The sequence below is a fragment of the Balaenoptera physalus genome (genome assembly GCF_965194825.1).
Source record: "Balaenoptera physalus genome assembly, chromosome: 9".
Taxonomy (NCBI): Eukaryota; Metazoa; Chordata; class Mammalia; order Artiodactyla; family Balaenopteridae; genus Balaenoptera; species Balaenoptera physalus.
The window spans coordinates 25,743,834-25,756,900 of record NC_138888.1 but is presented as its reverse complement, the minus strand read 5'-3'; the positions used below and the strand labels follow the sequence as shown (position 1 = coordinate 25,756,900).

General features: G+C 39.1%; 1 protein-coding gene across 6 annotated transcripts in view; it reads left to right on the top strand.

The window, feature by feature from the left end:
• Positions 1-8,826, top strand: part of ARFGEF3 (ARFGEF family member 3) — a 198,460-nt gene extending 189,634 nt beyond the window's left edge. For all 6 annotated transcript variants that reach the window (XM_082474366.1, XM_082474365.1, XM_082474368.1 and 3 more), the window contains 2 exons: positions 3,468-4,686; positions 6,026-8,826. In XM_082474366.1, the coding sequence (XP_082330492.1) occupies positions 3,468-4,686; positions 6,026-6,217 (1,411 nt within the window). In that variant the 3' untranslated portion in view covers positions 6,218-8,826. The remainder of the gene's footprint in view (positions 1-3,467; positions 4,687-6,025) is intronic.
• Positions 8,827-13,067: the final 4,241 nt, after the last annotated feature.

The following is a 13,067-nucleotide window of genomic DNA, read 5'->3' as shown; positions in this document are numbered from 1 at the left end:
ATTTCCTGTAAGATCAGGACAAGGATGTCCACTCTCATCACTTTTATTCAACATAATTTTGGAAGTCCTAGCCACAGCAATCAGAGAAGAAAAAGAAATAAAGGGAATCCAAATTGGAAAAAAGAAGTAAAACTGCCACTGATTGCAGATAACATGATACTATACATAGAAAATCCTAAAGATGATACCAGAAAACTACTAGAGCTCATCAATGAAATTGGTAAAGTTGCAGGATACAAAATAAATACAGAGAAATCTGATGCATTTCTGTACACTAACAATGAAAGGTCAGAAAGAGAAATTAAAGAAACAATCCCACTTACCATCACATCAAAAAGAATAAAATACCTAGGAATAAACCTACCTAAGAAGGCAAAGGACCTGTACTCTGAAAACTATGACACTGATGAAAGAAATTGAAGATGACACAAACAGATGGAAAGATATACCATGTTCTTGGATTGGAAGAATCAATAGTGTCAAAATGACTATACTACCCAAGGCAATCTACAGATTCAGTGCAATCCCTATCAGATTACCAATGGCATTTTTCATAGGACTAGAACAAAAACATTTAAAATTTGTATAGACACACAACAGACCCTGAATAGCCAAAGCAATCTTTTTTTTTAAATTTATTCATTTATTCAATTTTTGGCTGCATTGCGTCTTCGCTGCTGCACACGGGTTTTCTCTAGTTGCTGAGAGCGGGGACTACTCTTCATTGCGGTGCACAGGCTTCTCATTGCGGTGGCTTCTCATTGCAGAGCACAGGCTCTAGGCACGTGGGCTTCAGTAGTTGTGGCTTGTGGGCCCTAGAGCGCAGGCTCAGTAGTTGTGGCACACAGGCTTAGTTGCTCCATGGCATGTGGGATCTTCCCAGACCAGGGCTCAAACCTGTGTCCCCTGCATTGGCAGGCGGATTCTTAACCACTGCACCACCAGGGAAGCCCCAAAGCAATCTTGAGAAAGATAAACAGAGCTGGAGGAATCAGGCTCCCAGACTTCAGACTATACTACAAAGCTACAGTCATCAAAACAGTATGGTACTGGCACAAAAACAGAAATATAGATCAACGGAACAGGATAGAAAGCCCAGAAACAAGCCCACACAACTATAGTCAATTAATCTACAGCAAAGGAGGCAAGACTATATAATTGAGAAAAGACAATCTCTTCAAAAAATGGTGCTGGGGAAACTGGACAGCTACATGTAAAAAAATGAAATTAGAACATTCTTTAACACCATACACAAAAATAAACTCAAAATGGATTAAAGACCTAAATCTAAGACCAGATATTATAAAACTCTTAGAGGAAGATATAGGCAGAACACTCTTTGCCATAAATTGCAGCAATATCTTTTTCATTCCGTCTCCTACAATAATGGAAATGAAATCAAAAATAAACAACTGGGACCTAATTAAACTCAAAAGATTTTGCACAGCAAAGGAAACCATAAACAAAACAAAAGGACAACCCACAGAATGGGAGAAAATATTTGCAAACAATGCGACCAACAAGGGGATTAATCTCCAAAATTTACAAACAGCTCATGCGACTCAATATTGAAAAAACCAACCCAATCATAAAATGGGCAGAACACCTAAATAGACATTTCTCCAAAGAAGACATACAGATGGCCAGGAAGCACATGAAAAGATGCTCAAGATCTCTAATTATTAGAGAAATGCAAATCAAGACTACAATGAGATATCACCTCACACCCGTCAGAATGGCCATTATCAAAAAGTCTACAAACAATAAATGCTGGAGAGGGTGTAGAGAAAAGGGAACCCTCCTACACTGTTGGTGGGAATGTGAATTGGTACAGCCACTATGGAGAACAGTATGGAGGTTCCTTAAGAAACCGAAAACAGAGCTACCATATGATCCAGCAATCCCACTCCTGGGCATATATCCAGGGAAAAATGGTTTGAAAGGATACATGCACCCCCTTGTTCATTGCAGCGCTGTTTACAATAGCCAAGACATGGAAACATTCATCTGTGCATTGACAGATGAATGGATAAAGAAGATGTGGTACATATATACAATGGAATATTACTCAGCCATTAAAAAGAATGAAATAATGCCATTTGCAGCAACATGGATGGACCTGGAGATTATCATACTAAGTGACGTAAGTCAGACAAAGAAAGACAAATATCATATGATGTCGCTTATATGCGGAATCCAGAAAAAATGATACAAACGAACTTACAAAGCAGAGACAGACTCACAGATTTAGTGAACAAACTTACGGTTACCAGAGGGGAAGTATGGAGGGGAGGGATAGATTGGGAATTTGGGATTGACTGGTACACACTGCTATATTTAAAATAGATAACCAACAAGGACCTACTGTGTAACACAGGGAAGGAACTCTGCTCAATATTCTGTAATAACCTAAATGGGAAAAGAATTTGAAAAAGAAAAGATACATGTATATGTATAACTGAATCACTCTCTGTACACCTGAAACTAACACAACATTGTTAATCAACTATACTCTAAATTTAAAAAAAATCTCTCCAGGTATTCTCATAGCTAGGTGTCTTAGCAGAGTTGACACACTTGACAGTTGTAGTCAGAATTCCTATATCTGGAATGTGCAGACCAGTAAATACTTCCTTCTTCCTCTCTCTTCCCCCAAGCCTATATGAAATATTGCCTTTGTCTGGGTATGTTATACAACGTGCTGTCACATCCTGACTTTGTACTTTCAGAGGTTATCCTTGCACAAGATAAAATGATGCAACCAGAGAAAAGAATAACGTGGAATCTTGCAATTAGCTATTTCTTGGATTCCCTAGATAACTAGCAGAAGAGAGATTTTAAGCTCTTAAGCCTATCTTAGTGAAATAAAGACTTCATTCCTAGATATGCAGGAAAAAGTGAAACTGGGGAAACAAAATGAACTCAAATGTCCAAGCATAATGTTAATTATTATATTTTAATTTTTCCATTTATTAAAAATTCCTCAGCCATCACTTAAAAAAAATAGTAAAAGCTTTGGGTTTAAGGAAAAATGGCAAAGGGTAGGAAAAAGGCCAATTAAAATTACTATAACTCAACAGAAATTGTTACTTTCTTGATTTGTTTTATTACTCATAACTATGAAAGAAAACAGGTCATATACCATAATTGTGCCTACGTTAAAAAATTTTTTATAAAATTGTTCTATTTGTTTCCTAAGTCTTGTTGGGAATCGTTAACTCAATATCATAATATTAATTCTATAGCTCCCAGATTTTAAAAGTGTCAGGAATTCCATTAATCATGATTAAAATTGTCATCTTGTAATGCCCCAAGAAATTTGTCCTTTTTGAAGAAAGACATTAAAATACAAGTAGTTTAGTTTGTAATTTTGCCTAGTCATTCTGTTTGTGTAAGGTCTGAATTGCTTTAAGGTAACTCATATAAGGCAACCGGCTACTAATCAATGCCTTTCTTTTCATTTGAAGTGTTTCCTTCAGGGAAATTGTGGTGAGTCTACTATCCCATCAAGTGTTACTCCAGAACTTATATGATATCTTGTTAGAAGAGTTTGTCAAAGGCCCCTCTCCTGGGGAGGAGAAGATCCAAGTGCCAGAAACCAAGCTGGCTGGCTTCCTCAGATACATCTCCATGCAGAACTTGGCCGTCATCTTTGACCTGCTGTTGGACTCCTACAGGACGGCCAGAGAGTTTGACACCAGCCCTGGGCTGAAGTGCCTGCTGAAGAAAGTGTCTGGCATCGGGGGCGCTGCCAACCTCTACCGCCAGTCTGCCATGAGTTTTAACATTTATTTCCATGCGCTGGTCTGTGCTGTTCTCAGCAACCAAGAAACCATCACTGCTGAGCAAGTGAAGAAGGTCCTTTTTGAGGACGATGAGAGGAGCACAGATTCCTCCCAGCAGTGTTCATCAGAAGATGAAGACATTTTCGAGGAGACCGCCCAGGTGAGCCCCCCTAGAGGCAAGGAGAAGAGGCAGCGGAGGGCTCAGATGCCCTCACTCAGTGTCCAGCCCGTCAGCAACGCCGACTGGGTGTGGCTGGTCAAGAGGCTTCACAAGCTGTGCATGGAGCTGTGTAATAACTACATCCAGATGCACTTGGACCTGGAAAACAGTATGGAGGAGGCACCGATCTTCAAGAGCGACCCTTTCTTCATCCTTCCCTCCTTCCAATCTGAGTCATCCACCCCGTCCACTGGGGGCTTCTCGGGGAAAGACACGCCTTCCGAGGATGACCGCAGTCAGACCCGGGATCACGCGGGCGAGCCGCTGAGCCTGAGGGGGACCAGCGGGGAAATGCTACTGCTGCCCCCGAGCCCCAGGGTGGAGAAGAAGGACCCCAGCCGCAAGAAGGAGTGGTGGGAGAACGCCGGCAACAAAATCTACACCATGGCGGCCGACAAGACCATCTCAAAGCTGATGACCGAGTACAAGAAGAGGAAACAACAGCATAACCTGCCCGCCTTCCCCAAAGAGGTCAAGGTGGAGAAGAAGGGAGAGCCACTGGGGCCCAGGGGCCAAGGCTCCCCGCTGCTCCAGCGGCCCCAGCACCTGATGGACCAGGGGCAGATGCGGCACTCCTTCAGCGCTGGCCCCGAGCTGCTGCGCCAGGAGAAGAGGCCCCGCTCGGGCTCCACCGGCAGCTCCCGGAGTGTCTCCGCAAGGGACGCCGAAGCCCAGATCCAGGTGGGTACCCGCCCCCCGCTGGAGGATGCAAAGGTCCACAGCCGGCCATGCAGGAGGGAAGCTGGGTACCAGTGACGCACCTGTGCCCCTCAGGGAGCACTCAGACACGTTTGAGCCTCCAAAGTCAGGGGACTGCCTGCCCCTAAGACAGTATATCCTTGTGAAACTGAAATTGTATTCTCATATAATTTCAGGAATTGTTTTTATGGGTTATAACAGATACTACTGAGAATTAGGAACCCACCTGTGTAAATAAGATGACGCCAAAGCTTAGAAAATGGATGGACTTAAACCCAGGACTCAATGCCAGTTAATCATTTGAAGATAGCCCTGAAGCAATTCTGTAGTTATGAAGAATTATGTAAAGGGAAAAGGCGAAGTGCGTATTATGTGGTTATTCCAATGAATTGTTTTTCTAGCCCATCCTGAGCACATAAAAATTCTCATTTTCAGAGTGTTCCTATACCTTTATATAATTAATATTTGCAATTCTATGGTACCTCCCAAAAATGAGCTTGAGAAGTAAAGAAGAGGGGCACTGTTTCATTCAATTTAAGAAAAGATGAGATGGGAAAAGAAAGATAGAGGGATCTAAACTCGTGGAGAGCCCTTTAAAAGTAATCTGGATGTTTATTTTAAGTTGTAGATTCCTGTTGCAGGCATAGTAAGATAGGAGCTCTTGGGCCCTAGGATTCTATGGACCTATACAGGAATGTATTCTTAGAATGAACATAAATTTGGAATTAGTATGAATCTTGCAAGATACTTTTTTCCTCTGATGTATCTTGAACATAGAACTAAACTTCATAGTTCAGAATCCACAAAAATCATCTTAGACTGTATTTGTAAAAGTATCCAGTCAAACTGAGATGTAAGGTTATTCTTTAACAGATGACCTTCTTGACAAATAACAAATCTTAATTGCTTTTTCATGTCTTGGAGATTTGCTTATGATTTCAAAAGTTACCCTAAATTAAGGTAGACCTATTCCAAGTTTTCTAGACATTAGAGAGACTGCTGATTAAAAATGTCATATGGCCTGCGAAAATCTCATCATGAGAAGGCAAGAGAGTTTTTAAAAATCTGAGGAGTAAGATTTTTGTATTTCGTAAAAGTTGGAAATAATGTATTCCTAATGTGAAATGAGTCTCTGCTAGTCCTTTTATATATATATATAGGAACTTAAACTGATGTTTTATTATAAGTGCATTAAATTAGTAAAGACTACATTTATTGAAGCCTAAAGCCTGAGAAAACTCATTTGCATATTAGCCACACTTAAGAGTACAAATGAAACCACTGGAGAAAACTGCTAATTCTCTTAATTCCTTTCTCTTAGGCATGGACCAACATGGTGCTAACAGTTCTCAATCAGATTCAGATCCTTCCAGACCAGACCTTCACAGCGCTCCAGCCAGCAGTGTTCCCATGCATCAGCCAGCTGACCTGTCACGTGACTGACATCAGAGTTCGCCAGGCTGTGAGAGAATGGCTCGGCAGAGTGGGCCGTGTCTATGACATCATTGTGTAGAAGACTCACATTCCATTCCCAAGGAAATACACTAGGAGGGTTTAGAGTATGTCTGCCAATCCAGCTGATAGCATTTTCCCCTCCCACCAGCCCCAGTGACTCAGAGAACACCCAGTTGCTCCCTACCTAATCAGCATCGGGGCCATTCTGGATACTAAGGTTGTATCTGGATGACACAAGTGAAACTCTAAATTTGCACATAATTTCAGAAGACTCTACATTCCTTGACACATTTCTAAATCTTATTTCCCAATGCTTTTGCCTGCAATATTATCCCCAAATGAGTCACTTTTAAGGGCCACTCCTTTGAAAACATTACATTGATCCATCATTTTAAAAAATGCAATAGCTAAAGAAATATCTGCTGGTTAAGTCAAGCTGATGTACACATAGACATCTAGTACCAGACATGATTAATTGGAGGAAGATTTATATTATGATTATGAGTTTGGCAGGGAAGAAAACAGTTGGAGAAATGTATTCTTGGGTGTCATAATCAAGAAAGGGATGACTTACTTCCTCTGTAACTCTGTAAAATATTCCAGAACATTTCAAAATTGTTCCTAAGTTGTCAAGATTTTCTGGTTGGTATGTGCCAACTTCCTCATGTAAGGTACTATTGTGCCTTCACTTCCCTACTTCTAAAGGAAGGAAATTCTTTCATGGCAGGATTTTAAGTCTGTGGCGTGGCAGCCTTTGACACATAGTACTCAGTGGTATTGGCTGATACAGATAGTGCCAAATGACTTAAGACCGGCCACCCTGACTGTCCCAATAGTCTTTGCTTTTGTTCCCAACGCAAAAATGAAAAGGGAAAGAAAAAATGGTGCCTTAGTTCCTTGTTGCACACACATTTCTATGCTCCACAATTATCTGAACATAAGGTATAACATTTTGTCTTTAAGAAAACAAAACAACTCATTTTATATCAACACCCTTGGAAGAAAGGAACTCAAGAATTCACCGTCCAATAAACAGACTTCTCAGGGAAGGGAGCAGGAAGTGTGGGGTTAGGGAGACAGCTGGAAGGGGTGGGAAAGGAGGTGATGATGAAATCATTTTAAATCTGAAAATATTAGACAACAATCGTATGAAATTATGGTGTTGTTCATACACACTCTAGTCTCAGAAGAAAATAAAACTACAGGAGAAAAGGACACAGAATGAAGTTTAGGAAATGAAGCTTTTCAGTTTAAAATATTTCTCCTCTCTGGCAAGTAGATTTGCCATCTGTTTGAGGTCTTTTAATTCAGGCATATTTTAAGCAGATATTTATTTTCCTAATTATTACTAGAAAATTAATTTGGAATCTTTATCTTATTATTTACAGTATATTTAATATTTATTAAATTATAATAGTGACTGAAACTCCTCAGTCAAGCCCGCTCACACACATTCTAAAGAGTCAGTTGCTAAGACATACGTTTTAATTTTCCCAGCTCCTAAAAATTGTTCGTAATTGAAAATATTATCCCTGAAACATCAATTCTTAAGTGTGGAAGTAAGGATTTAAAACTGACAGCTTTATTCAGTGCTGGTATTTGTAAACTTTGTCTTCCTTGGGAATATATAACTATCTACAAGGTTAAGAGGAAGACAGTGTTCCCTGATTTATTTAGGCAATCTAAAAGAAAGAACCTTATCATTCGCTATGCCATCCGGAGCACCACAGAATTCAGAAGATGTTTTTCCAGTTCCACAAAACACTCTTTGCCTTCGGTTTTTGCTCATTAGACAATAATGCAAGTTTAGAAACAGATCAACAATTTGATGTTAACAAGCAATGAATCGTTGGGATAGCAATGAGTTGGTTCTATACTTTAGATTTTTTATATTTTGTAAGTAGAATTGAAAGTTGGGTAGATCCTTTTTTTTTTTTTTTTTTTAAACAAAAGCAGTACACCATTGTTGTTTTGTTTCTTTTTGTAGCTCATCTAAGGTTCATGTCCTTTTGAGCCTGAGTATTCCACAATTTACGGGGGTGGGGGGAGCTTCAGCAAAGCAGAGTATTATCAAATCAGAGTAATTACAAAATGTTTATATCTAGCAACTTTTTATAAAGTATAAAAATTCAAAGGAAGCCAGTCTCAATTTATGAAGGTCATGTCCTGGAAGTTGTTAACGGTTTAGAAGTCAGAATTCATTGTCTTGACAGATTCTCTATTGTGGGATTCATGGCTAGCTTATGGAAACAAGTTTACCCCATATTCTGTATTCAAACACTGCTCTAGCACCAGCCTAATTATGGGTCCCAAGAATAAAAGATAAGAGGATGTACATCATTCTTTACCTACAATTTTGTCAGAGGGTTTTGGTCCCTTCCCGTCATCTTTTCTGTAGACCACCCCTCCGGCCCACAGCAGTCTTCAACCCACCTCCATTCCCAACACACTCTGTGCATCACATCCATGTCAGATTTCAGCTGGAAAATTAGCTAAGTCACAGTAATACTTCTCAGAGGTATTTGCAGTTTTCAAAAAGGACATTGCTTGATGCAAATAATCTCCGAGGAATAGTACACTTCAGGTCACAGCGAAGTCAGTCAAATCTTCCCAGGGGTGGAGAAGAAAGGGACATATGTAAAAACCCTTAGTAGATGAGTGGTCCCTCCCCACACTGCCCCATCAGTCCCTCACTCTTCCTGGTGTGTCCGTTTCTGCCTTTCCGCATCTCTTCTTTCATTCCCTCCCATGGTCTCTGAAAGACCAAGGTCAAGACAAGCCTTTGTAGTTACAATAGCTATTACCATATATTTTCAGATCTAAGCAGAATAAGATTTTTATTGCTTTTAGTTGCCTGTATTTACTGCCAAAAGTGTGTTACCCTCTGGTTGAGATTTATTCTTTTTCTAATGTTTTGGTAAAGTGTTCATCTTTTGCAAAGTGAGGAAGCACCCTAGAAAACTCAAAGTGCAAAAGAATTCCTGACTGAATAGCCCAGCCAAGTACACCACGCTCTGCAACAGATTTCTCCTTGCCATAGGAGGACTTAGATTTGATGGAGGGCTAATAAATTGTTCATAGGATCTCTCACCTCTTGCATCTCCTGATCAGCTTTGACAGATGCTTAGGCTGTCTCTTTACACCCTCTTGTCATCTCTCCCCTTATGATTATTTTCCTGCCTTCTCCATCAATACAAAACTAGGGCAACTTTTACCACTTTTAGGCTATTTAATGACTGACCAAGGCAGATGCTAACATATAAAACGGCTCAGACTAATCAAACATGACAAAATGTTATCATAATTGCAAAGTACCTTTAAATTGAAACTTCTTGGTACAGTGATCACTAGGCTTTGTTGTTGCTGTTCTTGTTGTTCCAAGGAGAGGGCTTATACAGAGTCAGTTGAGAGAGTCAAATAGCCTTAACTATAAGAAGGTAATGCAATTATATAATAGATATTTTTGACTTCCCCAAATACATCATAGTATTGCTTATGTAGGAAAGTTTTCTTTCTCAGAAAGAAAAATCCATTTGTGTCAGTCCTATCAAACTAAGCAAAATGAAGACCTCTGTTTGGAGCTGATAACAATAGCAAGAGGTTACAAACAGCAGGGGGGGAAGGTGACATCATTGAGTGCCTCTGAGAATGTGGACCTTTACCTACTTACCATATTTAATTCCCACAATAACACTGTGAAACAGGTATTGTTCTCATTTTTTCAGATGAGGATGCAGACCCAGAGAGGTTCAGAAACTTGCCCAAGATAACCCATAAATGGCAAAGTTGGTTGCAAAAGAGATGTTCCTGAATTCAAAGGCCAGGCTCTCTCTACCACACCATGTCTAAGTGCACAGTGTAAACACTTCAGTGTTTCAAGGAATTGAACAGTTAAAATGAGTTGAAGATATTACATTGATGTCCCTATCTATAATGTTATGGGGATTTTTCAGCAGGGTTAAAAGAAAAAGATAGTGTTTAGGCATAGTAAGGTCATATATAACATAATATTTTTATGTTTGAAAATAAAGAAAACAAAATCTAAACTTTAGTCTTAAAGCAGATCCTCAGTGGTAATTTAGGAAACTCACCAAATTAGGTGGAAATGATGGAATAATATTGTCCATGGCCAGCTATTATGTGGAAAAACATGACAGTCTGTGTCTGGAATGACAGAAACAATTTGTTGACCTTTACTAATTACCATTTAATCACTCAGAATAAAGTGCCCTGCAGCCAACAGTGCCTCTCTACTTGCTTCCCCTGGAAGTATATAGGACTAAATTGTAGGTCATCATCAAACTTTGGGAATATGCAAAATAAATGACCATTTTTTAAAATGCACATTCTCTGAAGAAGAAGCAACTGGTCAGACAAGATTGCTTAAAGATTCAGGTACTGAGGGCATCAGGTCAATATCTATAGTAACCATGTGCCATGACACCTAAATATTTCTACTTGCCTTGTAGACAAGGAAACAGGCAGAAGGAAAAATCCAACATAATGCATTAAGTGAATGACAGAACTTACATCTGCTTGGGTACCATTTAGGAAGATTTAGTGTGGCCTTAAAAAAGCAAAAGACTATTTTTAAGCACTTTTTATTGAATATATGAGCTTGTTTATGGCAAGAATTATGAAATTGGGTAAAGAAGTCATTTATAATTATGCCTCATCCAAAAAAAATGTGTTCTCCTTCACAAGTTCAGCAATCTAGAAAACTTTGTCTCTGTCTTTCGTGAGATCCCTTTCCTCTGGCTGTATTGTAATATTTGTATTTGATGTGGAAGTAACTAATAACTTAATTAAGGTTTTGGATTAAAACACCATTTAGATTTCCAAAATACAATTATTACTTCAGGGAAGATAGACTAAAAAAAAAAATCATCCCCTGGGATAATGTAGGAGAAACTTACTTGAGAACAATGCCTAATTTCCTTGTAAAGAGGGGAAGTACTTATCAATTGAAGAACAACCCACTACCACACTGCTAGCACCATCCAAAACCTTTCCCCTCTATCTTTGTGTGATAATGCAAGGGGGGTCTAGGGAGGAGAGACTAGCTAGCTGGCCATCTTAGTGACACAACTGCAGTCAACTTCTGCTGAATTCCATCCAATTACAGTCCTTCTAGCCTTTTCAACTACCAAAAAGTGTTTGTACTGTTAATTCCTATCCTGGAAGTTCAAGTAGTGGTCGTCTAGTATCTTTTGATGTTAGAACAGTAGTTGTCAAACTTCAGCACATATCAGAGTCACCTGGAGGTCTTGTTAAGGCACAGATTGCTGGTCCGGAGCCCAGAGTATCTGATTCAGTAGGCCTAGAAATCTGCATTTCTAACAAGTTCCCAGATGAGGCCAGTGCTGCTGGTCTGGGGACCACACTTTGAGGACCAATACCTGGAAAAAATTTCTAACTACTCCCTTTAAGGTCAGCCTGACTTATCAAGCACTAGAGAAAAACTGAACTTCACCTTGGGCAGACAACTTGGAATTGGATTCTCTACAGCATTGCTGTTCAGTCTTCCCAGTTTCCAGGTCTATTATGCCAACAATTGATTTTTACAAGGTAGAAGACAATGAATGTATAAGTTCTATGGAACCGTGAGATCAATGTAAGCTTCTCGTCTTTGTATTTAGAAACATTAACTCTATGGATGACCTTTTGTATCATGTTGACTTTTTGACTTGTACTGAAGGTGATTTTAAAGTATGTAGTGTTTTAATTTCTTCTGTCCATACAGTTTTGATGAGATGTTTCCATGTTGATTCCATCACAACCTTGGCTCCTGGCTTCCAGAAATTTTTGAGTAGTTGCTCGCTTGCCAGTAGTTTTATATCCCTCATTAGTCACCAGAATATCAGCACATCAGGATGATATTATACTACTTGATGTGCCTTCATCTTAACTGTCTGGTGTAAATTAATATTTTAATTTCCTACATATCTGTAAAGAGTCTACCAAATGGCTTCACGGGAATTTGCAAGTGGAACCAACTCCCTTTTGAGCAGCACATGTGCCTGTTTTAAGGACTTTTCATTACATATGTTGTGTTGTGCACATATCTACACAATCAAGACCATATTCATTATCTCATCTTCCAAATGAGGAGAAAAATGTAAAAGCGCATCAGTATGTTTTGGGAATACAGTGAAATCATGTTAAATGTAGATGGGGCCTTAGTTTATCTCTTAACTCTTTATTCAGTTAATTAGTTTTGGAAATTCTTTTTCCATTAAACAAAATAAGGACCATAGAGGTAATAATTCAAGAGAAAAAAAATTGAGTATCTCAAAATCACCTCCCTTCTATAAACTATACTAATTACACAAAATTTTTATTGATTCAGTAAGTTTCTCTAAAGACTTCTGTTTAAGTATCCTTTCATTATTTAAACTGTTATATAAGTAGAAAGTAATGACTATATTTACTAGAATTAGTGAGATGAGAAAGCACATCAGTGTTAATGATGTCAAGGATTCAAGTCCTTGCCTCTGTAGACAGGAATAATTGAAGCTCTTCTATTGCAGTTTCATTTCCCCTAATCATTTTTGGAAATTATGTGTGCGTTTAGTTTTTTTAATAATAACCGATGTTGAATTAAATTTTAAAAATTAATCTCTAGTAATAATTTATTTTTGTTTTACCAGCTGGTGCCAAAAAGGGGAGGGAGGAATCCAAAAGCCAATCTTTTAAACTAACATGTAAAGTTTGTTTTCTCTTAAAGTTGGGAAGCTCACGGCCCTGGCTCTACCAGGCACCAGTGGCCACCACGGCTGCCTCGTGACTAGGTACAGGCAACTTTGTGTTCCTCCCTCTCTCTTCTTTCATCCAATTTTTGTTGGAAGTGGTTCTCTCTAATAAAACTTGGTTTCCCACACAATAGGTAAAACTGGACAAAGATTAAT